We start from the raw sequence: 26,303 nt of genomic DNA, 5'->3' as shown, positions 1-26,303 counted from the left end.
CTCTAGAGTCGAAGATTAGGAAGTGCTATCTGAAAGGTTCAGATCAGTAGGGATTAGCAACCCAAACATCCTGCAAACTGAGCAAGAACCAAAGTACAAACTGAAAAAAAAAACATGGCTGTGTATATCTGGGTTGTCTGGGTATGCTTGTTATCATTGAAAACCTAATGAAATGCAGACCAGTTTGTAGAAAAAAGAATTACCCAAGATTCAAGAACTTAGATACGGTAATTATGGCAGTTGATATGTCCTACAGTGGTGGAAGAATCTCCTCTTCCTGTACAGTTGCAGGATAATCATTCCTTACACATCTAACATTATCTAGTCTTGCTTTGTTATAAATTACGAGAAAGCTTGTCATAGACAAATGCCACCTTTGTGAAAAATGAAACCTTTTGACGTCGACTATATAAGTGTCCATTGTGCAGCTGCAGGTGTTTTCCTACAGAGCTTTGTGTTATTCCTGGTTACAATAAAGACTCACACTACATTGTATATCCTGCACCTGCCATTTTACAGGAACATATGTCTAAGCAAGTTACACAAAACTAAAGTCAACTACTACTCCATAGAAACATGTCTTTATCTTACTATGTCTATTCATATGGATTCCAAGTGGGCTGTTCTGCAGACATGGGAGGACTATGCTTTGTTTACTACACAAGTGAAAATATCAGTTTTAAGAGGAGCTTTTACCGTTTTTTGCACATATGGAAAGAATTCTGCTGTTCAAAGAACTTTGTACTATACAGGATGTTAAAATATAAAGCAAGAACCTTGCAGTTGTCTATAACTTAGGAGTCTCCTGGCAGCCCCTTTCCACCTCTGGTGTTTTTTGAAGCCTCTGAAGAGTAAAAAGGCATACTGTCCACTAACACAAATGACACATACATACAAGTACCACTAACATATAGGACATGTGCCACTCACATGTGGACCACACACCGCAAAACATATTGCACAAGCGCCACTCTCACGCTCTCACATTACACAGCAATCACTTACACTTAGGTCTCTTCACAACGTCAGTGGTTCATCAGTGAAGATGTCTGCAAAAGATCCAAGTTTGGGCAATGTGCCTATTTTTTTTGCCTTCTGTGCGTCTTCCACGTACACTGGTAGGCTGAAAATGAGTTCCCAGTGCATCACCTACCTTTAGTCCATGGAAATCATTAGAGAACATAGATGCTATATATGTTGTGTCAGCGGTTTTTAGACACTTAGACTTCAATGGCCATGTTTGGCCTGCATCACGGACCATGCATTATATTTATATATATATATATATATATATATATATATATATATGTATATATCGAGTGAGGTCTAATATACAGGTAAGAACCAGACAGATTTGCTTCTGGAGCAGTGTACTTTATTTATTCATGCACATTTCCCAGGTCAAAAAGAGGCATTGTCCCTCCAAAAGAGGGACACTTTGGAGGTATGGTGTTGCATTTATTGCTTTAGTGATTACCGAAGGGTTCCTTCTATATTATACACTTGATAGCTATACACTGCTATGTGAGAATCACATCTCCTAACTCCCCTTGTAATGAGGAAAAATAATATTCTATGTAAAAACGATGAGCAGTCTAATATGTTCAAGAAGTTGAAGAACTGAGCTGGATGAACTGTAGATTACTGTGTGATGTGTCATGGAGAGAATCCGGTAATGTGAAGGGCCAGGGGCGTAGCTATGGGCTCATGGGCCCCCTTTCCCTCAGTGCTTTGTGATCAGGGGCAGGGAAGCACATAGCCTTCGTGCTGCCTTAGGCAAAAACCGCACCCCCGCCATGCCAAATTCTTGGCCTAACCCCTTTCCTACAGCCAGAGGGGTAACTTGACCAGCATGCACTTGCCAGCCAATAATGCCAGTGTCTTTTTATGTGGCACAAGGGTCTTTGGGCCCCTTCAGGCTACTGGGCCCGGTAGCGACTGCTACCTCTGCACCCCCTATAGCTACGCCTTTGTGAAGGGCATACTTGCCTTGCAGCACTGTTAAGGACAACACCTGTATGGACTTTGTATGCTCTTTCTGTGTTTCCGCAGGTTAATTACATATAATCCAGTTTCCTTCCACAATCCAAAAACATACATATAGGTAAACTGGCCTCATGGTATACGTTAGAGATGTCCATTAGTCACATCAGTGCTGCAATTGGTCTCACCCAGAATACATTTTTTTTTACAATATCGCTCTGTATAGAATATTATAGCTGATTATGCTGCTTTATAGAACAAAGAAAAGGTACAATATACTGACAAATACCTTTTTAATATATGCTGGGTGAATGGGGTACTATAGATACATTTGGTTGTTTTTACCAGGGGTTTTCCAAGTTCATGAGATGAGCACAGTCTTACAGCTCGTTCACAAGATCACGTGAAGCCCATGCTGTGGACCGCAAATTGCGGTCCGCAATGCAAGGCAACAACCGTGGCCCAGCCGCATGGGGTTCGTGGACCCATTTACTTGAATGGGTCTGCGATCCCTCCGTTCCGCAAAATTATAGAGCATGTTCTATCTTTTTGCAGTGTGGAGGTACGGAACGGAACGCCAGAAAGCACTCTGTAGCGCTTCCGCAGTGTTCTGTTCCGTGTTCCCGTTCAGCACCGTTCTGCATCTCCGGATTTGCGGACCCATTGAAGTGAATGGGTCCGCATCCGTGATGAGGAATGCACACGGAATGGTGCCCGTGTATTGCGGATACGCAAATGAGGTCCACAATACTGCAACGGGCAGCAGACGTTCATGAGAACGAGCCCTTAGGACTCGTTCACACGACCGTGCCATTTTTTGGGGCCCGCAAATTGCGGATACGCAAAACACGGATGGCACCCGTGTGCCTTCCGCAATTTGCGGAACGGAACAGGAGGCCTATTATAGAAATGCCTATTCTTGTCCGCAAAATGGACAAGAATAGGACAGGAGCCACGGAACGGAGCAGCGGATGCGGACAGCACACAGAGTGCTATCCGCATCTTTTGTGGACCCATTGAAATGAATGATTCTGTATACATATCGTATGCGGAACGCAGAAAAACGTCCCTTATACGGAACGCAAAATACGTTTGTGTGAACGAGCCCTTATTCAGTATGTTTGTGAAATGGGGAAATTACATTGTGAGACCAATTGAAACACTGATGTTACTAGTGGACATCTCTATACAGCACTGCTGCATTAGCCAATACAAGCCTGCAAGTCTTTCTCTTCATATCCCAACTGCCATATACACGGTCACATGTCCCTTATCAGCCAATAGAAGCTTGCAGGCCCTTAGTCTTCTCATACACACATTTTTACTCCAGATTTCCATAACAACCCAGCCATTTTTCTTCACTGCTGCAGATCAGCTTTAACCCCTTATGGACTGGGCTCATTTTCACCTTAAATGGACACTGACAGGCCCTATAAACATATTTAGATAATCATATGCTGTCATAGGTCTTATAATGTGTATGCCAATCATATAAGAGTACCCCCTGTCCACATTTCAAACACTGTAAAATCAACTTTATATTCATATGTGAATCACTTGCCTTTGTGCCCAAGGGGCGCTCTTTCTCCTGCATTTGTGCCCAGCCGCGCCCCAACTGCCATTTCCTAGCGCCGCCCAGCTCATTATTATTCACTGCGCTGGGCAGCTTTTCCAGTCCCCAATGCTGAGAGATCCTGCGCATGCCGAATAGAAATGTATAGGCATCAGCCTCACTTGGAGCTTCTGAGCGTGCGTCAGATACCTTACCTGGCACGCTCACTCACCGGAATAGTAGTGCGCCTGCGTCCCATAACCGTCAATGCGGCGACTTCAGCGTATCCTGCACAGTGAATAATAATGAGCTGGGCGGCGCTAGGAAACGGCAGTTGGGGCGCGGCTGGGCACAAATGCAAGTGATTCACATATGAATATAAAGTAGATTTTACACTGTTTTAAATGTGGACAGGGGGTACACTTATATGATTGGCATACACATTATAAGACCTATAACAGCATATGAATATCTAAATATGTTTATAGGGCCTGTCAGTGTCCCTTTAAGGACCAGGCCATTTTTTGCAAATCTGACCAGTGTCACTTTATGTGTGAAAAACTTTAAAACGCTTTTACTTATCCAGGCCATTCTGAGAATGTTTTTTTTTTAATCACATATTGTACTTCATGACACTGGTAAAATGGAGTCCAAAAAATTCAATTTTATTTATAAAAAAATACCAAATTTACCAAAAAATTTTCTCTACTTCTATAATAAATAGTAATACCTCCAAAAATAGTTATTAATTTACATTCCCCATATGTCTACTTTATGTTTGCATCATTTTGGGAATGTAATTTTATTTTTTGGGGATGTTACAAGGCTTAGAAGATTAGAAGCAAATCTTGAAATTTTTCTGAAAATTTCTAAAACCCACTTTTTAAGGACCAGTTCAGGTCTGAAGTCACTTTGTGAGGCTTACATACTAGAAACCACCAAAAATGACCCCATTTTACAAACTACACCCCTCAAGGTATTCAAAACTGATTTTACAAACTTTGTTAACCCTTTAGGTGCTCCACAAGAATTATTGGAAAATAGAGATAACATTTCAAAATTTTACTTTTTTGGCAGATTTTCTATTTGAATACATTTTTTCCAGTTACAAAGCAAGGTTTACCAGCCAAACAAAATTCTACATTTATGGCCCTGATTCTATAGTTTACAGAAACACCTCATATGTGGTCGTAAACTACTGTACGGGCACACGGCAGGGCGCAGAAGGAAAGGAATGCCATACGGTTTTTGGAAGGCAGATTTTGCTGGACTGTTTTTTTGACACCATGTCCCATTTGAAGCCCCCCGATGCACCCCTAGAGTAGAAACCCAAAAAAGTGACCCCATTTTAGAAACTACACCCCTCAAGGTATGCATAACTGATTTAACAAACTGTGTTAACCCTTTAGGTGTTCTACAAGAATTAATGGAAAATAGAGATAACATTTCAAAATTTCACTTTTTGGCAGATTTTCCATTTTAGTTTTTTTTCCCAGTTACAAAGCAAGGATTAACAGCCAAACAAAGCTCAATATGTAGTTTGCAGAAACACCCCATATGTGGTCGTAAACTGCTGTACGGGCACACGGCAGGGCACAGAAGGAAAGGAATGCCATACGGTTTTTGGAAGGAAAATTTTGCTGGACGTTTTTTTGACACCATGTCCTATTTGAAGCCCCCCTGATGCACCCCTAGAGTAGAAACTCCAAAAAAGTGACAATATTTTGGAAACTACAGGATAGGGTGGCAGTTTTGTTGGTACTATTTTAGGGTACATATGATTTTTGGTTGCTCTTTTTTTACACTTTTTGTGAGGCAAGGTAACAATAAATAGCTGTTTTGGCACCGTTTTTATTTTTTGTTATTTACAACATTTATCTGACATGTGGTATTTTTATAGAGCACTATTTTGGGGTGCGCATAACATTTTGATTGCTTGCTATTACACTTTTTGTGATGTAAGGTGACAAAAAATGGCTTTTTTACACAGTTTTTATAAAAAAAAATACGGTATTTACCTGAGGGGTTAGGTCATGTGATATTTTTATAGGGAAGGTTATTACGGACGTGGCGATACCTAATATGTCAACTTTTTTTATTTATGTAAGTTTTACACAATTATTTTATTTTTGAAACAAAAAAATCATGTGTTAGTGTCTCCATAGTCCGAGAGCCATAGTTTTTTCAGTTTCTGGGCAATTATCTTGGGTAGGGTATGATTATTGCGGGATGAGATGACGGTTTGATTGGCACCATTTTGGGGTGCTTATGACTTTTTGATCGCTTGCTATTACACTTTTTGTGATGTAAGGTGACGAAAAAAGGTTTTTTTACACCGTTTTTATGTCATGTGACATTTTTATAGACCAGGCTATTATGGATGAGGCGATACCTAATATGTGTAGTGCATTTTTTTTTTTAGCAGTGATAAATGTGTTTTTTTATTTTTACTTTTTTTTCACTTTTTTTTACATTTTGTGACCCGGACCTACTTGATTATTAAAGATCCTGTGGGTCTGATGTCTGTATAATACAGTATAGTACAGTACTGTACTGTATTTTCACTTTACACTTCGTCTGATCAGACTTCTGCCTTCTGCCGACAGCGCTGCAAACCGCAGGTAGTGTCTCCATATTTTGAAAGCCATAGTTTTTTTTTATTTTTTGGGCGACTGTCTTAGGTAGGGTCTCATTTTCTGCGGGATAAGATGACGGTTTGATTGGAGCTATTTTGGGGTGCATATGACTTTTTGATCGCTTGCTATTACACTTTTTGTAATGTAAGGTGACCAAAAATGGCTTTTCACACCCTATTTTTTTTTATGGATTAACTAAAATCTACACCAGCTCATAGCGCCAAAGATTTCTGGTGCACTGACTGCAAGAAACTAGAACCTCTTAGGTAATTCAGATCCCTTTTATTCCAACAGATTTTAGACTGGTATAATCCATCTAGGAAATCTGCTCCTTAGTCTTCCCATCACATGTGTCCACTGTTCATGATCTGTTCCTGGCTTTGGCTTCAAAACTACATAAATACCTGATGTGGAAACCCAGCCTTACTCACCTCATGACGAAGCATCATGGGCTCCATTGATTACATCATAGTTTTATTCTGTATGAAATGGCTTTACAATATAAATAATAAATGAGTTGAATTGTGTTTAAAGAAGCAGAAGGTGGGGAGGGCAAGAAATGAGAAGTAAAGACAAATGTTGGATTTTTAGACATAGGCTATGATGTGCTCCATGTGCAGAAAAAGGACCCCATGTTCACATTTATATAGAGGCCCCTCATATTAGAACAGAGTTGTTAGACATTTGATTTGTCACTGATAATGTAAATTTCATGCACAGCACATTTACAAGAAGTCCCAAACCAATCTCTGAGGACTCAAACTTCTAAGTTATGTTCATGAATTATGCAGTTGAGATGGAAAGAGTCATTCTACTTTACTAAATGCTTTGATGAACGTCACTTGCCTCAGGCCTAACCGACACTCAAACAAAATGTTTGTCTTTAAGAAATCCATGCTGCATAATGCATAACAGTTACTGGCTCTGTAAAGTGAAGTCCTTGGTTTCCTGACTTCCTTTCACCTTGAGTATTGAATTAATGTTTGTCCTTATTTTACCATTTAATGTAGCATCATCATCCTAGAACGGAGGATCTGTACCCCAATATTCACATCTGCCCACACAAACCTACAACATTAACAAAAATGAAGCCTCCATAGCAGGGGTAGGACATGCCCTTGTGTTGCCCAGGCTAGGGATTCTAGAATGCACACCACACCCTTAGCCCTTATATGAAACACAGAGAGAGAATGCACAAAACAGATATAACACTGACTATGCTGGCAAGACATAAATGCAGGTATTAAAAGCTGAGACTTTTGCCAATATATTCCAGTCATGGAGATATCGGAGCCCATCATGCACCACGTCACGGTTCTCAGCATGGCAAGGGGTCCTAACCGCTGCTCTAACTATGGTGTGAACACGGTCTGGGGGTGATATAATTCAGCTCACAGCCAAGCTTCCCACAAACGCCCAGCATGAATACTGCGGTAGTACAATGTGAATGAAGCCAGGCCGCGAGCCACACCCACACCAGACCATGTGATGGAGGTTACCAGGTGCAAAAGAGTGTTAGAATGCCAGGTAAAGGCAAACGCACTCAAATCTAACACTCAAATTGTGGGAAGCTTGGCTGGGAGCTGAATTATATCACCTTCAGACCGTGTTCACACCATAGTTAGAGCAGCGGTTAGGACGCCTTGCCATGCTGAGAACCGTGACGTGGTGCATGATGGGCTCCGATATCTCCATGACTGGAATATATTGGCAAAAGTCTCAGCTTTTAATACCTGTATTTATGTCTTGCCAGCATAGTCAGTGTTATATCTGTTTGGTGCATTCTCTCTCTGTGTTTCATATGATTATTCGCTACATTCTGTGTAGTTTGCTCTTGTGGTGCATGTGGACTGCGCCGATATCCTCCATTGTATGCATATTTTGCTGGGGTTAGTCGATTACTGCGGTCCACATGCGGTCGGGCTGCTCCCCCAATAAAAGACACACCACAGTGTCAGGGGTTTAGCAGCTCCCCCAGAATTGCCACTATATTTTTTTGTTTTTTGGTTTCTGCCTTAACCCTTATAGTTTAACATCATAGCTGTTGAACGGACAATCATTCATTTACTTGCCCCCCACCCCCTACATGTCTACCATCCTTCCCCTCTAATGCATACTGCCCATATCACCCCTCCCTTTTGCATGTATGTATTTCTCAATGTTTGACTACACCAACTTCTATCTACAGGGCAAGTGACATTTACAGGAGTTGACCATAGGACTTTGGCCCCTTGCAGTATTATCAGCCGTTCCAAATGAATGTACAAATATTTTAACAGGGTTGTCCCATTCCATTATAACAATTTATTCCCTATCCATAGGGGATAAGCATCTGATCAGTAAGGGTCTAACTGATGGGGCCCTCACCGATCAAGAGAAAGTAGACCCGTGTTCCCCTATTTGAATGGAGCAGCAGACACACATACACGCTGCCACTCCATTCAGATCTATGGGGCTGCTGGAGACAGCCAAGCGCTTGTAAAATGGGGGAATACTGGCCCCCATACTAGTGATTGATGAAGGGCCGAGCCATCAGACTCATGCCGATCAGATTTGTTTTAATGGGACAACCCCTTCACAGAAGAATATATTTTTATCCATACATTTTGTCCCCCAGTGGTATCCAGCTGTGTACTCTGCTTATCCCTCGATTCTCTCCCCCAGCTCAATAGCATTGAATACGAAGCAACTGTTACAACCATACTACTAGTTCTGGCAGAATGTTGCTGGTGGAGCAATAAGGAACGACATGTGTTCTGCTCTTCTTGTCTTGTCCAATTATGCTAGCAAAAGGGTATATACAGATAGTAAATGGAAAATAGAAGGATAAGATAAAGGCCCCCAGGAATAAACGTCACATAGTTACACATCATACACTTCCGGGTCCGCAATTCCGTTCCCAAATATAATAGAACATGTCCTATTCTTGTCCGCAATTGCGGACAAGATTAGGCATTTTCTATTAAGTGCCGGCGATGTGCGGTCTTCAAAATGTGGAACGCACATTGCCGGTGTCCGTGTTTTGCAGATCAACGGATCCGCAAAGCACACACGGACGCGTGAATGAACCCTAAGGTCCATGTAAGTACCGAGGTCTCCATAACATATAACTTAAGAGACACATTTATTAAGACCGTTGTTTTAGACGCCAGTCTTAATAAAGGCCTTGCGCTGGCGGTGGATCTACGAAGTTATAAAGAAGCTCAGGCTTCTGAGCTGTCTTACATTTAGACCTACAGCCGCCCCTTCCCCACCCACACCATGCCCACTTTTTAGATCTGGTGTGAACGGGAAGAAGTCGCAGATTAGTTGTGCTGCAATCTGCACCCGAGATACGCCTAATTTAGGGAAATGACCCCCTAAGTGTTTCAGTAGCAGCTTTATTTTATACTTTTCTAAATATTGCAATACTATAGCTACAAACACAATACATTCTCTGAATTTTACAATGTATTCTATTCTATTGTTGATGCACAACCTTCTCATTTTTAGGGGATTTATAATAAAACACCTACTTCCATACCATCAGCACCATATAGGAGCCCCATCCTATTAGGGACCATATATTTTTAGAACCTTTCCAAGCATGTTTCCAAACATCCAGAAATTTTTGACAGGTCGTAAAAATAAGGAACTTTTTCCTGTGTCCGTGAAAAAATAGATGTGTCCATGATTTTTGATGGCTGGTGGTATTTGACTAGATTATTTTGGGAGTAATCACTATTTTATAGTTCACAGTAAATGCTTGTAATGAGTTCTTATTAGTATGTTGAGCTATAGACATTAATTACTTATAATCTGTATTATTAATTATGGTTTTCCAATTTGTCCGTAAAAGGTGTTGGCTGTCCTTGATTTTGAGAAAAGTTGTCCAGAAAAACTAAGAATTCGGGTTGGCAACCCTGCTTACAGCACTTTTCCTACAGGATTGACATAATCTTTAGAAAACATATTTAGATACCTTTGTGAGATACTGCATTTAATCCACTGACACGTGAAATGCTGTTCCTACTCTATGTACCGATGGTGAATGTTGGAGGTAGCCTTAAAGAGTAGAGATGGCCTTGCGGTTCGCCCGGCGGTCGTTTCGCTGCAAACTTTGCTCGTTCGCGGTTCGCCGAACGGGCGAATATATGGAGATGTCCGCTAGCTCCATATTCTTTTACATTGTGAAGAACTTCGACCCATGACACATCCATCAGGTGGTACAGGACAGCCAATTGAGACGTTTCAGCACATGGACATACCCCCTACCTTATAAATAAACCCAACCTGGCCGCCATTTTACATTCAGTCTTTTGCCAGTGTAGGGAGAGGTTCCTGTGTAGAGCAGGAACAGGCTGTTGGGGACACCAAACGCTATCGATCGGTGTGACTTACTGAGGGGTGTAATATACTTATAATATACTTTCTAACATAGAAAGTATATTATAATGTATTTGTATTTCTTTTATGTCAGGTGAATGCCTAATTTTTAAGGCCCGAACTCCTGTGGTATAAAATCTTTCTAGGCTTCAACAGGGCACATTTCAGAGAATTTCCCTTTTAGATGCATAAAAATGTCCCCTGATTAAGATACATATTTTTTGTTGGAATTTTTGTCATTGATTCCCAACTAGTATATCACTGTCCATGTTGTGGGACTATTTGTCTACCTCTACTAAGTATTTTGTGGCTTCAAATATGAGCTGAAGGCTTTTCAGGTTCGCCTGCCATTAAAGTGAATGGGGCCCGCCGTGAACTTGCGGTTCGCGAACCGTCCCGGCCTATGTTCGTCCATCACTATTAAAGAGGTTGCCCAGAATTTTTTTACATTTCCGCTGATGGTATCTGTGAGGAAATCTATACTTACTTGCTACCTCCCACTCTAGGGCTGTCTTTGCTGCACTTATGGTCCCCACCTGTCAACTTCTGTGTGTGCTTATGAGTGCTGCTGAATAATGTTGATTGAACTTGTGTTTTAAGATGGGGGTCTAAAGTTTGGGTTCGGGTTATCGAAGAATCGCGTTATGGATTCTAAATTCCGTTATACATAGTAACATAGTAACATAGTAACATAGTACATAAGGCCGAAAAAAGACATTTGTCCATCCAGTTCGACCTGTTATCCCGCAAGTTGATCCAGAGGAAGACCCCTCTCTAGTAGCTATAGCCTGTAATATTATTAAGCTCCAGAAATACGTCCATGGCCCTCTTGAATTCCTTTATTGTACTCACCATCACCACCTCCTCAGGCAGAGAGTTCCATATTCTCACTGCTCTTACCGTAAAGAATCCTCTTCTATGTTTGTGTGCAAACCTTCTTTCCTCCAGGCGCAGAGGATGTCCCCTCGTCACAGTCACAGTCCTGGGGATAAATAGCTGATGGGATAGATCTCTGTACTGACCCTTGATATATTTATACATATTAATTAGATCTCCCCTCAGTCGTCTTTTTTCTAAAGTGAATAACCCTAATTTTGATAATCTTTCAGGGTACTGTAGTTGCCCCATTCCAGTTATTACTTTAGTTGCCCTCCTCTGGACCTTCTCCAGCTCTGCTATGTCTGCCTTGTTTACAGGAGCCCAGAACTGTACACAGTATTCCATGTGTGGTCTGACTAGCGATTTGTAAAGTGGTAGGACTATGTTCTTATCACGGGAATCTATGCCCCTTCTGATGCAACCCATTATCTTGTTGGCCTTGGCAGCAGCTGCCTGACACTGGTTTTTGCAGCTTAGTTTGCTGTTTATTAAAATTCCTAGATCCTTTTCCATGTCAGTGTTACCGAGTGTTTTACCATTTAGTATGTACGGTTGACTTGCATTTTTCCTTCCCATGTGCATAACTTTACATTTATCAGTGTTAAACCCCATCTGCCACTTATCTGCCCAAGCCTATGGTCCGTTGTAGCGAAATCCATAACACGATTCTTTGATAACCCGAACTTTAGACACTGAACTTAAAACACAAGTTAGCGCAACACTACTGCTGAAGCCAATGGCTGGTCTCAGCAGTAACATGTCCCAAGTGGCCTGTTGGGTCACGTACCGCTTGAGGACACATCACTGCTGAGGACACAACACTGCTGAGGACGTGACCCTATCTATGCAGAAGTTTAAAGATTTGGACCAGAACTGCAGTGAAAACAGCCAGGATGCCATTTAGCCAGAACGGAGCCTTGGGGGGCAGGTAAATATAGATCTCTTCACTCCTGTCTAGGGAAGGAATTCCTGCACAACCCCTTTAACCAAACCAACATCTGATGGCTTTACTAATGGCTAATGAATGAATGTGATGGAGTACTACTACTATAATCTAATCCAATAATGGATGATGGTAACCACTTCACACCCAATGCACTCTATTTGCCCCTAATATGAAGCATACCATATGGCCATGTTGTAGAGAGAAGTGAGCGCACTGACATGAATGGGAGTCATAACATTTTCCCTGTGGTTTAAAAACTGAGGTTTCATTGATGTAGAAATTGCACTGTTCACTCTTGGCATCTGCATAGATAATCAAAGCAATAGCATTCATATAGAGAAGACACAGAGGGCAGGTGACATGAGTGCAAGACAAAAGCATTGCTCCGCTAAAACTGGAAATTCATGATTTTCTGCATCCTGTCTTGCAGCATGATGCAGGGTGTGTACTGAGCCTGCACGTCTCCGGGTGACAGCTCAAATCTTGTGTTTGGTGTCTGTGTACTACAAACTAATTATTAGCAACCTGGAAATTGATGGTGGATTTGTACTGTTTTCATCTTGCTCAAAGGTGAATTGATGGGTTCATCTAGTCTTAAGCTAACCATAGACATCCCACAGCTTATGCCTCATGCACATGGAAGAGCCATGTGTACTGGGCCTGTATGTGGGCACACAGTCCCTGAGGCTCCGAACTCGTGTACTGACTCGGTATGACACTGTATTACGGAGATATTCGCCTCTACAAGCAATGTTTGTTTAAAATGTCTCCATAAAGTGGCATCTGATAGAACATGATGCAGGATTTATGAATGCACAGCAGAGATCCATAGACTTCTATAGGTGCTGTATTATGGCTCTCTGCAAGTTAGATGTATTAAAGTTGCGTGCGCGAACTCCTAACCTACAGATGTGTGATCTATTTTGCCTTCATTGAGAAATGAACTGTAATAATACGATCACAATAATGGAGAACTGTCTAACAAAAAACCTCTTAGCAACCAATCAGAATGCAGCTTTCATTTCCTATAGTGCACTGTAAAAATTTAAGCTGCATCATGATTGGTTGCTGTGTTTCTGTTTGACAGTTTTCATTAATCTCCCCCAAACCGTCATATTTATGGAAACTGACAGAAAACATACTTACCAAACATATTAGTTGGCAAATTTCAGGAACACCCAAGACCCCACAGGAACATTTTTTTTTTTTACACAGTTCGAATTTGCCAGTCCATGCAAATTTGGGACTGTTACCAACTATAAAATAAAACTAGTGAATCTAGTGAATAGCTGTTCCCTTGCAAAGAAATTCAGTTTTTAATTATATGCAAATGAGGCTTTAGTGTAACAGGGCCACCAGCATTGCTCTAATTGCACTCAAACTCTACTGCTCACTCTTGCCAGTCCCACCCTTGGACCGATTATTGGCAGAGCCAGGCAGTAGGGACTTATGAGATGATTTATCAAACTGGTGTAAAGTAGAACTGGCTTAAAGGTGGAATCTGATTGGTTTCTATGGGCAACTAAGCCAGTTCTACTTTAGATAAGTTTGATAGATGACCCCATTAATCTCACCAGGCTCTGTCAATCAGAGGGCTGAGGGAGGGGCTGGCAAAAGAGAGGAGCCGGGCTTGAGAGCAATGGTGACCCCAGCACTTTCCATGGTTCCTGACCTTAGATTGAGTGGTCTTGGCTGCAGGACTGTGTTTTTTGTTTTTTTATGTCTCCTCATAGACAATCCTCTTCCAAACACAGCTTAACAGCTGATTTTGCCAGTGGAAGCTGTGACCAACCAAGCATATAGTATTACATGGTGGCCATTCAGATAACTGACTATCCATGTAACACTGCTGCTCTCTGTTCTGGCTTATAGTGGGAGGTCCAAAGCTAATAAGGCATATGGACAGGGGTTGTTGTCATGATACACCCCTTTAAGTATATACATAAAGTCATTTGCAGATTGATCTATATCTTCACAGAGAGACATACAGTATATCAATATTCATTCATTATCATTTTTTCATCGACGGACTTGATTCTCCCTGTGGAGACAAAGGATACGCTAAAATTTATGTAGAGGTGCAGCCAGGCCTCCCGCTGGCCATACAACTGAAAAAAAATCTACAGCAGCCGCCTATCTGCCATATATTTCTGTCATTGGCTAAGTGTCTCAGATTTTATCATATCAGAGTGAGGACCTTGTCCATATATAATTCTTGTTTCTACTTTACTAAGTGCATTATTACCTTATTTCTGTGATTTTCTTCAATAATATGGCCAGGGACATCCACACATTTATATATCATACTGTACAGGATGTTTTTATTTTAGTTTTTTCTGTGATTTTTTTTATAGTGGGAGGTCTCAATCTAATAAGGCATATCAACAGGGGTTGTTGTCATGATACACTCCTTGAAGTATATACATAAAGTAATTTGCAGATTGATCTCTATCTTCACAGAGGGACATTTATCAATATTCCTTAATTATCCTTTTTTCATCAATAGAGTTGATTCTCCCTGTGGAGACAAAGTATGCGCTAAATTTATGTAGAGGTGCAGACCTCCCGCTGGCCATACAACTGAATAAAATCTACCGCAACCGCCTATCTGCCGTATATTTCTGTCTTAATTCACGCCATAAAACTATAATGAATGCATATAAATGTGGGAAGAGGGAATGCAAATGAGCACTTAACAAGCTCTGCCTCTGATGCACCAGATCTAAGGTAGCTATCCTATAAGTCAATGTTTGACCTTTTAAAACAGGCCTTGATAGTTGACATGTGACTTGGATAATAAATAAGCCAGCATCTCATCTGCAGACAGTTGTTTCGGGGTTATGGCCCCTCATCAGTGCAGAGCAGAGAGTACTGACTTAACTGGGTGAGAGGCCTAGGTCAGGATTTGGGGAATCTCTCTTTCCAGAATTCCAGAGGAGCGTTGCATGGCCTATAAGATTCCTCACACCGTTGAGGTACTCTCCATAAGAAGATATTGTATTCCCAACATACAGATAAATGTGCAGCACCTGCTGGCCATGCCCCCTTCCATCCTCACCACGTCCCGTTTGATGGCGTGCACCTTTTTTATGCCACAATTGTGGTGTAAATACGGTGTATCTTTTTAGGTTGCAATGGGTTCTTGTATATGTAAAGAAAAAAGCAAAAAAGAAAGCATAATACTGTCCTGCCACTTCTGTCCTTAAAATCTAATCCCATGGACTGAATTCTGGCATAAACCTAAATATTAATTTATGAGCATATTCAGTGAAAGGGGTTGTCTTATATGCTTTATTGGGTCATAAAGACATCATAGAGAGGGGACCGCCTTGGGGGGTCTCCAATCTAAAAGGGGTTGTTGGAATGAGACAAGCCCTTTACATTATGGCCAGACTGCAAGCTATATAGATTTCTATTAAAATTAGCTACCTGTGCGCCCACAAATTCTTTGTTTTTCAACATTTAGGGTTTAAGGAATAAGGTTTTGTACTCTATGGCACATCTTTGATAGGCACACTGATGCCAGACCTCATGCTATAGGAAGAAATTCAATCAGAGAGTTATGCAGTAGGGAGCGTTATCTTACTTTGACGGATAACTGATACAAGAATGGCCATGATCTAGGTGAAAAAGTAAACACTAACTGAGCCTTCATGTCCCAGGACCTAAACAAAGAAGATGTCTGAAGAACAAACAGCTGAGCTTCTAGACAGAACATATCACACAACCACTGCAGCCAACCTTTATATTTGGCTAAAGACATGCTTTACGACAAACATTAATGAAATTGCTTTGCATCTTTGGCAGGACAATGTCAAGGCGACAACAATCTTTTCGCTCTGCTGGCATTTCGAGAAGCAAATCAGAAGGAAATCTGATTGATTTGGATGGGCAAAGTGTACCTACAAACAACCCAGGTAACATCTGAATTTTACCTTGCTTTGCAGTATGATAAACTATGTAGCTCATGCAGGATCCACTATTCTAGTTTGATGAGTTTTGAAGGGTATTTCTGGAATTACAATGATTTTCAACAGATATGCTCATGTATTTGCTTATCTCCTGTACATTTCCCCAATGCTTTTTTTCCTGACCCATTTTCACCATGTAAACAAATCGTTTCCATCCTGTATGTAGAACTTTGTTTTCCTTGTGTTGTGTCCAACCAACCCCATGATGCACTTCTCCTTCCTCTGCCACAGTTCTTGTTTGCCCCTAGCAACGTCCAGCTAGTTTATGGATTCTGCCACCCAGCTAATTACATAAACACTCCTCTGTCACTGCCCCTGTTACTGCCATGACACGCCCATGGACATAACATCACAGAAAATAAGAAAGAGCTGCATGGACCAGATTATGTGACCACAGCTTAGAACAGAAGATAGAAGCAATACGTGTAAAAGAAACACATTACAAAATTACGGCTACCTTCTTAAATGATTATTATAAAGCATGTCAATACAAACCAGAAAAGTCCTTTAAAGAGATATTCCAGGATTTTAATTTTTTTGGGCTATCTTCACTGCCGAGTAGCTTCAGGGCCATAAGTTGGTGCCCGAACTGCATGGCTCCATCCATTGTGTAGTGGATGGAGGTGGTAACTCCAATGCTGCTCCCATTGAAGTTAAGTCTACTAGAGAATGGAAGGAGCTGTGTAGTTCTGGTGCTTTGGGTCATTGGACTCTGTCAGTCTGGTATTGATGGTCTATCCTGAGGGCTTCTCATGAATTTACATACTGATGACCTGTCCTCAGGATAGCAATCAATAAATGGTAACGTCAGCATCTCCAGGTATTCCTTTATTAGACGTACTTCAACGAATGTGTACACAGAAAGCCAAAATGCAAAGTTTCGGCTACATGGTAGCCTTTGTCAAGCATAATAACAAGTGATACTCCCATCTATAATATAGTATACTGTACATAACGCCTATATTATTTAAACTCATTTTGTATTGGTGGTTTTTTATTAGTGGGTGTTGTTGCGCCCGATTGATTGGCCCATTAGAGGTTAGGGACAAAGGCTACCATGTAGCCGAAATTTAGCATTTTAGCTTTCTGTGTACACATTCGTTGGAGTACGTCTAATAAAGGAATACCTGGAGATGCTGCCGTTACCGGTTATTGATTGCTGATCTGTGGACTGCTGAGAATCTGCAGTCGTGGTTTGGCTGGTGCATTCCGGTAAGGTCATAAGGCCCGTGGATGCTCTACATCATTTTTTCACTGTCCTCAGGATAATAGGAGATCAGCAGTGGTCCAACTGCCAGCACCCGTCGATCAGCTGTTCGAGGAAGCTCACTGGAGCTCTGGTGAGCGCCATAGCCTCCTACATTTAATTGTGGCTGTGCTTGGTATCGCAGCTCAACCAATTCAGTTGAATGGGGCTGAGCTGCACCTAAACCATATGACTGGAGAACATGATGTCATATGACCTAGGAAGAGGACAACGTGCTAATGGAGTGCTGCGGGCTCTTCATACAGCTGATCAGCTGGGGTCCTGGGAGTCAGACCCCCTCCAATCTAATATTGATGACCTATCCTGAGGACAGGTCATCAATGTGTAAATTCAGGAGAACTCCTTAATTAAATTCCTGGAATACCCTTTTAAAAGGTGTTTTCCGAGATTTTGATACTGATGACCTGCCCTCATGATAGGTCATCAGTATCTTATCTGTGGGGTACGACACCTGTTTGGGAAGGCACCGGTGCTCTTGTGAGCGCTGCAACCTTCTCCGTGCTTACCAAGCACATCACCGTACACAGTATAGTGGCTGTGCTTGGTATCGCGCTCAGCCCAATTCACTTCAATGGCGCTCATAGATGTGCTGGTGCCTTCTCATACAGCTGATCGTCGGGAGTCCCGGGTGTCAGACCCCTGAGGATAGGTCATCAGTATCAAAATCTCTGAAAACCTCTTAAGGTTAGAGCACGTAGGTGACATGCAAACATTGCATTATAGCTGATTTTGAAATATTCTTTTTGAGAAATAATTAACTTTGGAAACGTTTTATATTGTTTACCATCTAACATAAGAGCAATCTACCATTAATGATTTACTTTGGGTAATATGTTTTTTCTTTGCTGTTTCCTAGCCAGCCTCAATAAAGACTGAATCTAATATTGGTATATAGATACAATTAAAGGAAAGCTGCCTGCATCTATACATCACTTTATTATTAGCTAATACATTATGTTGTCTTGGCTCCACTTTGTGTATTAAAGCTAGGCTGACTACATCGAAACTCTGCACTCAAGATCTAATAATACAGGCTAAAAATGGATAATAAGTATACAAATGTGCCGAGGCAATGGGACAAGTGACATCGTGCTACTATGATTGATTATACAGTGGTCCCTCAAATCACAATATCTAGATTTTCCTGGGTTATCATAACATGAAACACATTTAAAGGGAACCTGTCACCACGAAATGCAGTGCAGTCTGCAGGCAGGATGCTATAGGGCAGGCACAGTCATTGCATCCCTTTGACAGCATATACAGCCAATCAGTATTAGGGCTCATGTGATTTTTATTTGGACCCATTCATTTCTATGTCATCCATGTGCTGCCCGCATCCATTCCAAAAATTATAGAACATATCCTATTCCTGTCAATTTGTGGACAAGGATAGACATTTCTACAATAGGGCCCACAGAAAGTGCAGGATGCACACAGCCAGTATTTGTATTTTGCAAAAATAATAAAAAAATAATAAAATATAATAAACAATAATAAAATGTGCGTAAGCCCTTTGTAACATGCATACTCTGATCTCGTCGTGCCCCTTTACATTACTACATGCTTTGATAATGCTTACTAGCAGTGCTGGCGGACTTGTTCCCCACACACTTTACAGGACCCTGAGGCTCCTGTCCCCCAAACAGAAAATGATTTACCAAATTCCAGACACTTTTTCTGTCTTTTATATCTTAGGTATTGCTTTATCTGTATTTGTTTTCTGATTTATTATTTTATCTTCCTTTTTTTACTTATTCTTGGTTGCCATTCTGAGGCCTTTGGCATCAATCACGTGATATTCGCACCGTTATGGTTTATGGTTAAAGGGGTTGTCCAAGATTTTAATGTTGATGGCCTATCCTCAGGTATCCTCAATATCAGATCAGTGGGGGTCTAACTCCCGACACACCCGCCTGCAGCCTCTCCCTAGGGCTGAGATGTTACGTTATCAGTCACATAGTTCAGACCCAATTAAGTGAATGGGGCTGAGCTGCAATACCAAGCACAAAAGCTATCCAACGGACGATGATGTGCTTGGTAAGCTGCTGATTGGTGGGAGTACATGGTATCGGACTCTCGCTGATCTGATATTGATGATCTATCCTAAAGATAGGTCATCACTATCCAACTTCCGGAAAACCACTTTTATTGCAATATTTTTTAGTTACAATATTTGTCCCAGAAACAATTATTGTAGAGGAAACATTGTATTGTTTAAAAGGGGTTTTCCGAGATATTTTTTTTTACTGATGACCTATCCTTTTTACAGGTCATCAATATCTGATCGGTGGTGGTCCGACACCCGGGACCCCCGCCAATAAGCTGATTGAGAAGACAGTGTTCTACAGCTTTTCCTAGGCTGAGTGACGACACGTTTATCGATTACGTGGCCTAGGAGTGGAATAGGGGTGAGCTGCAATACCAAGCACAGCCGCTATAAAGTGTACGACGCTGCGCTTGGTAAGGAGCGCCAGTGCCTTCTCAAAACAGCTGATGGGTGGGGGTCCCGGGTGTTGGACAGTAAAAACAAAAAAATCTCTGAAAACACTTTTAACTACAACTAACTTCATACAGGCCTGTATTTACAATTGGGTACCCAAAGACATGTGCATAGGATGCCACCCAGCAGGGCAGTGGTGGGCGGGGGTTAGCATAAGAAAGAGTTGTTTTGTTTTCCACTCCAAAGGGGTTAAGTCAAGATTGATGTAAAAAACTGAAAATCCAACATCATATAGTACATGCCAGTACCTTTCTAACAAAGCTAAAACCAGCCCTGTACCTCACATCGGTCCAGAGATCTCCACATTCACTGCTCCAATTGCTCTGCTAGATTATTTTCAGCCTGGCAGCTCAGGGGGTGTGTCCTTTCTGCTGCAGCTCTCCCCCTGTAACTGCCACAACTTTTAACAGAACATATGGCTTGTGGCAGTTCAACATTAAGGCCCGATTCAGAAGACCGTATGGCTGCTGGGCCCATGATGCAGACCACAAATAGCGATCTGCAATACAGTGGGTGTGGATCCACTGACTTGAATGAGTCCGCGATCCACAAGATACGGCAAAAGATAGGACACGTCCTACCTTTCGCGGTGTGGATGAATTAAATTGAAAACCCACGGAAGGGTTTCCGAGTGTTTCCGTGGGTTCCGATCCGTGCCTCTGCACTACAAAAGATAGGTCATGTCCTATTTTTTGCAGTATCTTGCAGATCGCGGGCAGGATGGCCTTACAGTGAATGGGGCCTTACACTAAGCACATTCGACCAGCTCAGATGGGCAAAAAATAAGGAAAAGAACAAACAGCAGGTGGCGCTATACAGATACATTTTATAGAATAACTCAGTGGGTATACTAAATATATAATTACATGCAATTTCAAAAGTATTCAGATCCAGGTGCCGGTTTGAAAAATGTAGAATATTTTTATGACACAACCCCTTTAAGCGCATAGTTCTGAACCTCAGACAGCAAAATGTTTGAGTTAAGCTTCATGATAAAGTCTTATTGCTTTAAGTACTAAGTACCAACTGCCAAAGTTTAAAGGGGGTCGTCCCACTAAAAATATTCTACATTTTTTAAACCAGCACCTGGATCTGAATACTTTTGTAATTGCATGTAATTAAAAATAAAGTATAGCCATTGAGTTATTCACTGAAATCTGTATAGTGCCATCTGTTGTTTGCCCATTTTTCTAATTTCTCTGTCCTGCTCACTGAGATAGAAGCACCTGCTCAGTTCGATCCTTCAACTGCCACCAGCTGCAGCAGAAAGGGCACACCCCCTGAGAAAGTGCACATCCCCTAGGCTCCCAGCTTGAAATAAATCTAGCAGTCTATTGGAGAAATGAATGGTGAGATCTCTGGATCCATATGAGGTACAGGGCTGGTTCTACATTAAGGCCTCATGCACACGGCCGTTGTTTTAGTCCGCATCAGAGCCGCAGTTTTGGCGGCTCGGATGCGGACCCATTCACTTCAATGGGGCCGCAAAAGATGTGGACAGCACTCCGTGTGCTGTCCACATCTGTTGCTCAGTTCTGTGGCCCCGTAAAAAAAAAAATAACCTGTGCTATTCTTGTTCTCGCTTTGCGGACAAGAATAGGCAGTTATATTAAAGGCTGTCCGTGCCGTTCCGCAAATTTAGGAACGCACACGGACGCCATCCGTGTTTTGCGGATCCGCGATTTTCGGTCGCTGCTAAAACCAGTGATTGAGTCACTGAACCTTTCCCGGCATTTCCACCATGTCCAGCAGGTACAGAGAAGCACTGTAACAGCAGCAGATACTCTTTATGGCCTCTTTATGACCCTGTTGAAAATTCATTCCTAGAAAAACCCTTAGATGGTATCTAGGTTCTGAATGTAAACTAAAAACAGCAGCAAATGCTCTAAAATAGCAAATGACAAAAAACACAATACTTACCTCTTCAATTTCCCGCCAATCCCCCCAGTCCTTTATCACAAGCATTCAGCATATGAGTGCTCAATCAATAGGCCCAGCAGTCTCTTGCCATAGTTCTGGACCCATGGCTTCCATTGCAGTGATGCAAGTAGTATGCGACTTCTGAGGCCATAGATTGGTTGCAGCAGTCAGGTTTTGGCTGATTTTTTAACAAAGACTGGGGGACACTGAAGCATCTGAGCTGGATCAGTGGGAAATTGAGGAGGTGAGGATTGTTATTTATGTTACTTTAGAGCATTTGTTGCTGTTCTTATTGTTGAATACTTGTTGTTGAATACTAGTTTTTTAACATTGAATTTGTATTGTATTTTACAAAGAGATATAGAAAAGTTATGAAATCATTATAACTTGTTCTGCTACAATGTTTGCATAGCTCCCATTCACTAGATTGGGAGTTATGGAAACCACGCAGTTTCCGTAAGCCTTGCTACCTGGGGCCGGAAACTGCGAGATGGGACAACCCCTTTAAATACGAACATTTGGAAGTAGCAGATCACACTCACTCATTTGCATATCTCCCTTCAGTGTATGTTTGTCATAGGAAAACTCTTTTCTAATGCTTAGATAGTACCTCTGGAGAACAAAGGAAACCTTCTACAGACAGAACAATGATCTTTTATCATAAGAATCCTGCTTATCCTAATTACAGAGCTTTGAGAATAGTAGCAATGCCTCTGGAAATTCAGGTCAGATACTCTCTTAGCCAGTGGGGCTAGTGTGGATGAGGCTTTATATTGTTTGCTAGACATCGTTAAATATGGAACATCTGCTGTAGACTTCTCCGTGTAGATTTGTTGCATGAATTTCAGAAACTGTCGCATTCGACTGAATAAGGCTTGCAGAAAACCATATACTTGCTGCGTGGAATTCATTTTCATGCAGCATTTAGATGAATGGAACTGATTTCAATGAAATTAAACTTCTGCATCAAATCTGCTGTGTGTGAATACACCATTAGGAACCAGATCTCCATGAACATTTCACACAATGATTAAAAGGTAAATAAACTCGTAGTCTCATGCAAGAGTATCCTGAATTGTGAGCAGTGTTTAAAGTGAATAATGCTAGATAATTACGTTAATATGTTAAAAAAGCTGGAAAATCTAATTCTATATATCACATTTTCTTTTTCCACAGAAAATTTGGGAGACAAATTGGATCTTGTAATTAATTGGTCTGATGTGTTCCAAGACCATTCCCAGAATTTTTCCAAGCGGACAAATCCATTTTGGAATGGACTTTCTGAATCCAACCCTTTCCTGGATGATGTGGCTCAAGCCAACACATCAACTAATGGAAGAGTGTCTATTTTAAAAGAGGACCCTTTCTTGTTCTTCAGGGATATAGAAACCAGAAATTCTGTATCAAGTTCCGGAGATGAACTTGATATAGGTCATGTCTTGGAACAAACACCGACAAAAAGGTCTGGAAGGTCTAAGAGTGTTTCCTATCTGGATGATCTCGGAAGCACACAATCTAATGTTCCAGAGATTGATGGGCAGATTCTGGCTCCAGACTTAGAGTGGCTTCAAAATGACAGAGAGGCCTACAAAATGGCTTGGTTGAGCCATAGACAATTGACTCGTTCATGTCTGGACTTGGATGTTGTGAGTCAGAGTCCTGGATGGGGGCAGACACAAGCATCAGACACTCATATATTTTGCAGAATAGATCATAATGGAGGCTCTGTACAGCTTCCAAACTCCGATATCACTGTCCATGTTCCTGAAGGTCATGTTAAACCAGGGGAATTTCAGGACATCTCTTTAAAAGCTTTTCTTGATCCACCAGCCTTGCTTAACAACAACCTGTCAACTACTGTTAGTCCTCTTCTAGAAATAACATTAAGCAACATCAATACAGGAGAAGATATTTTACTGGAAATTAAAATTGCAGCTGAGGTAAAGAACGATCCATACAGTCAAGTCATGACTGATATTGCAACTTTTTACAGCTACAACAAAGAAGGACCATTTGAAAAAATCCCAAATGGCTACATTTACAATAACATGCTACAAATCAAGTTACCAATCCTTAGTCGTATTACATACATTGTCTGTGCAGCACAAACCAAGTCTGTCCAAAACCAGTCTAGCAGTGTTTATGACTATATTCACAAATCCTTAACTGTGGCAGTGTATGGACCGAAGCATATACATCCAGCATTCACTACGGTTCTCGCTATTATCGGACATAATTATACTCCAGAGAAACTCACAGTGGATGACATAAAAAGACGTGGAAAAAATTTGCCACCGCTGGTATTTCAACTTTGGGGGAAGCATCAGTTTGTGTTTTACCAATGGCAAGACTTATTGATTCATTTTGCTGCAAATAACTCATGTTATTCAGTAAAAGCAGCAGATAATAGTAATGAAATCAAACTACAGCAGCTAAAAGCAGGTAAAACAATTCGGGCACAGTTCCCTTTCTCATTGCAAGGTGGCAAAGAAATCAGCACATTTCTTTTCACGGTTCAGATTAAAGACAGCCAAGGTTCAACATTGATATCGGAATTTCCTGTCAGCACCCCTGACCCTGCACAAAAAATACACTGGACTCCAAAAAATCAAACTCGTTTAGAGAAGCGCAAACAAATCTTGTCCACGCCTGTCATGCCAATTATCAGTACTGTGAAATATCCCAAGTTCCAGGATAAAACTCTGAAGATGCACAACTTTGCAGTGACTTTAAAAACTGTCCTGAGGCAACAAAAGATTGATTACTTCTTGGAATATTTTAAAGGAGACACAATTGCACTTCTTGGTGAGGATAAAATTAAGGCCATTGGACAGACCAAGGTTAAAGAATGGTATGTGGGTGTTTTGAGAGGGAAGGTTGGCCTTGTACACTGCAAAAACGTAAAGCTTATTTCCAAAGATCAAGTCATTGATTTTTCAGATGTGCATTTTTCCACCAAGATGCTTTTGGAGCAGATTGCACTGCCCTTCAAGAAACTGACTTACATCTACTCATCTGTACTATCCAATGTCTCGGACAAAGTCCAAGACTGGAGATCTTTAGCAGATGCCCTTGGTTATTCACACTTGTCACTAGACGATCTTAGTCAAACACTTCCCGAGAAAGAGCCAGACAGAGTGTCATGTGTTGTAAAAAGGCTGAAAGAAGACTGTCATGGGGACTCCAAAAAGAAGAAATTTCATTATGAGCTTATTATGGTAGGTATTCCAGTCTTCTGTTATAAGGTCAATATTATACCATGGGTGCTCCATGGGTTTATGGCTATCTAAAAAGTTATGCTGTAAGGTTACTTTCACATCTGCGTTTTCAATTCTGGTTCTGAGATCCAGCAGAGGCTCTCAAAACTGAACTTAAACGGTTCAGTTTTCCCCCAATTTATTGTCAATGGGAACAAAACTAATCAGAATGCATAAGTTTGCATCCGTTATGTTTTGTTGTGTTTTGGGGCCGGACACAAAATCGTTGCAAGCTGCGGTTTTGTATCTGGTTTGCGAAACGGAACAAACTGGATCCAGCATGCAGCGAAAAAAACAGATCTGGCATCCATTGACATAATTATCTGGTGTCCATGACCAGCTTTACCTGAAAAAGTAGGGGGCTACATGAAGATCTCTAAAACACAATATAAGGACATAATCCCCCATATGGAGCGAAAATTATTTAAAACATACAGGTTTAGCTGGGAGACTATCAAATTTGTCTTGATTTCCATGTAAGCCTGTGAACAGGGCTTATATGTGAAAGGAGATGTTTCTACAGGCTACCATAAATAGCAAATGGTAACAAAGAAATTCTGTTAACATTTATGTGGGAGATTTCTCAATATCGCCATATGATTAATGAATTTACAAGTCAGCAAAAATTGTCCAAATTCCAGTGCTGCTGAAATAATATATTTAGTTCAATTCACTTTGAGTTTACCTCATGGTTAATGCATATACAGTAGATAGAATTTTCCACCAAATAATGGGCATGTGTAGTACAAATGTATTTTAAGCCTCCACTTAGTTCAAGGTTGGTGTCTAAAACACATAATACATACTTATTTTCTTTTTGTGAACTGTACATAGGGTCTATTGAAGATTGACTGTCAAGGCTTAGTAGCTCGTCTTACACAAGATACAGTTATCTTGACTACTGCCGTACAGCTTGGCATACGCTGGAGAGAGCTTGCTGAGAAGCTAGCCAGACTTACAAAGCAACAGATTGAGGCCTATGAGATTCCTCATCATGGAAAGAGTGGAGAAGTCAACCTGCAGG

At 41.2% G+C, this 26,303-nt stretch overlaps 1 protein-coding gene across 2 annotated transcripts in view; it reads left to right on the top strand.

Annotated features, from left to right (window-relative positions):
• MACC1 (MET transcriptional regulator MACC1) overlaps positions 1-26,303 on the top strand; it is a 50,048-nt gene that overhangs the window by 16,219 nt on the left and 7,526 nt on the right. For both annotated transcript variants that reach the window (XM_044294136.1, XM_044294137.1), the window contains exons 2-4: positions 16,169-16,278; positions 23,199-25,240; positions 26,114-26,302. In XM_044294136.1, coding sequence (XP_044150071.1) covers positions 16,173-16,278; positions 23,199-25,240; positions 26,114-26,302 — 2,337 coding nt within the window. In that variant the 5' untranslated portion in view covers positions 16,169-16,172. The remainder of the gene's footprint in view (positions 1-16,168; positions 16,279-23,198; positions 25,241-26,113; position 26,303) is intronic.

This window comes from Bufo gargarizans, chromosome 5 (genome assembly GCF_014858855.1).
Source record: "Bufo gargarizans isolate SCDJY-AF-19 chromosome 5, ASM1485885v1, whole genome shotgun sequence".
NCBI lineage: Eukaryota > Metazoa > Chordata > Amphibia > Anura > Bufonidae > Bufo > Bufo gargarizans.
Note: the sequence above shows the minus strand (reverse complement) of the source record. Positions and strands in the feature narration are given on the sequence as shown.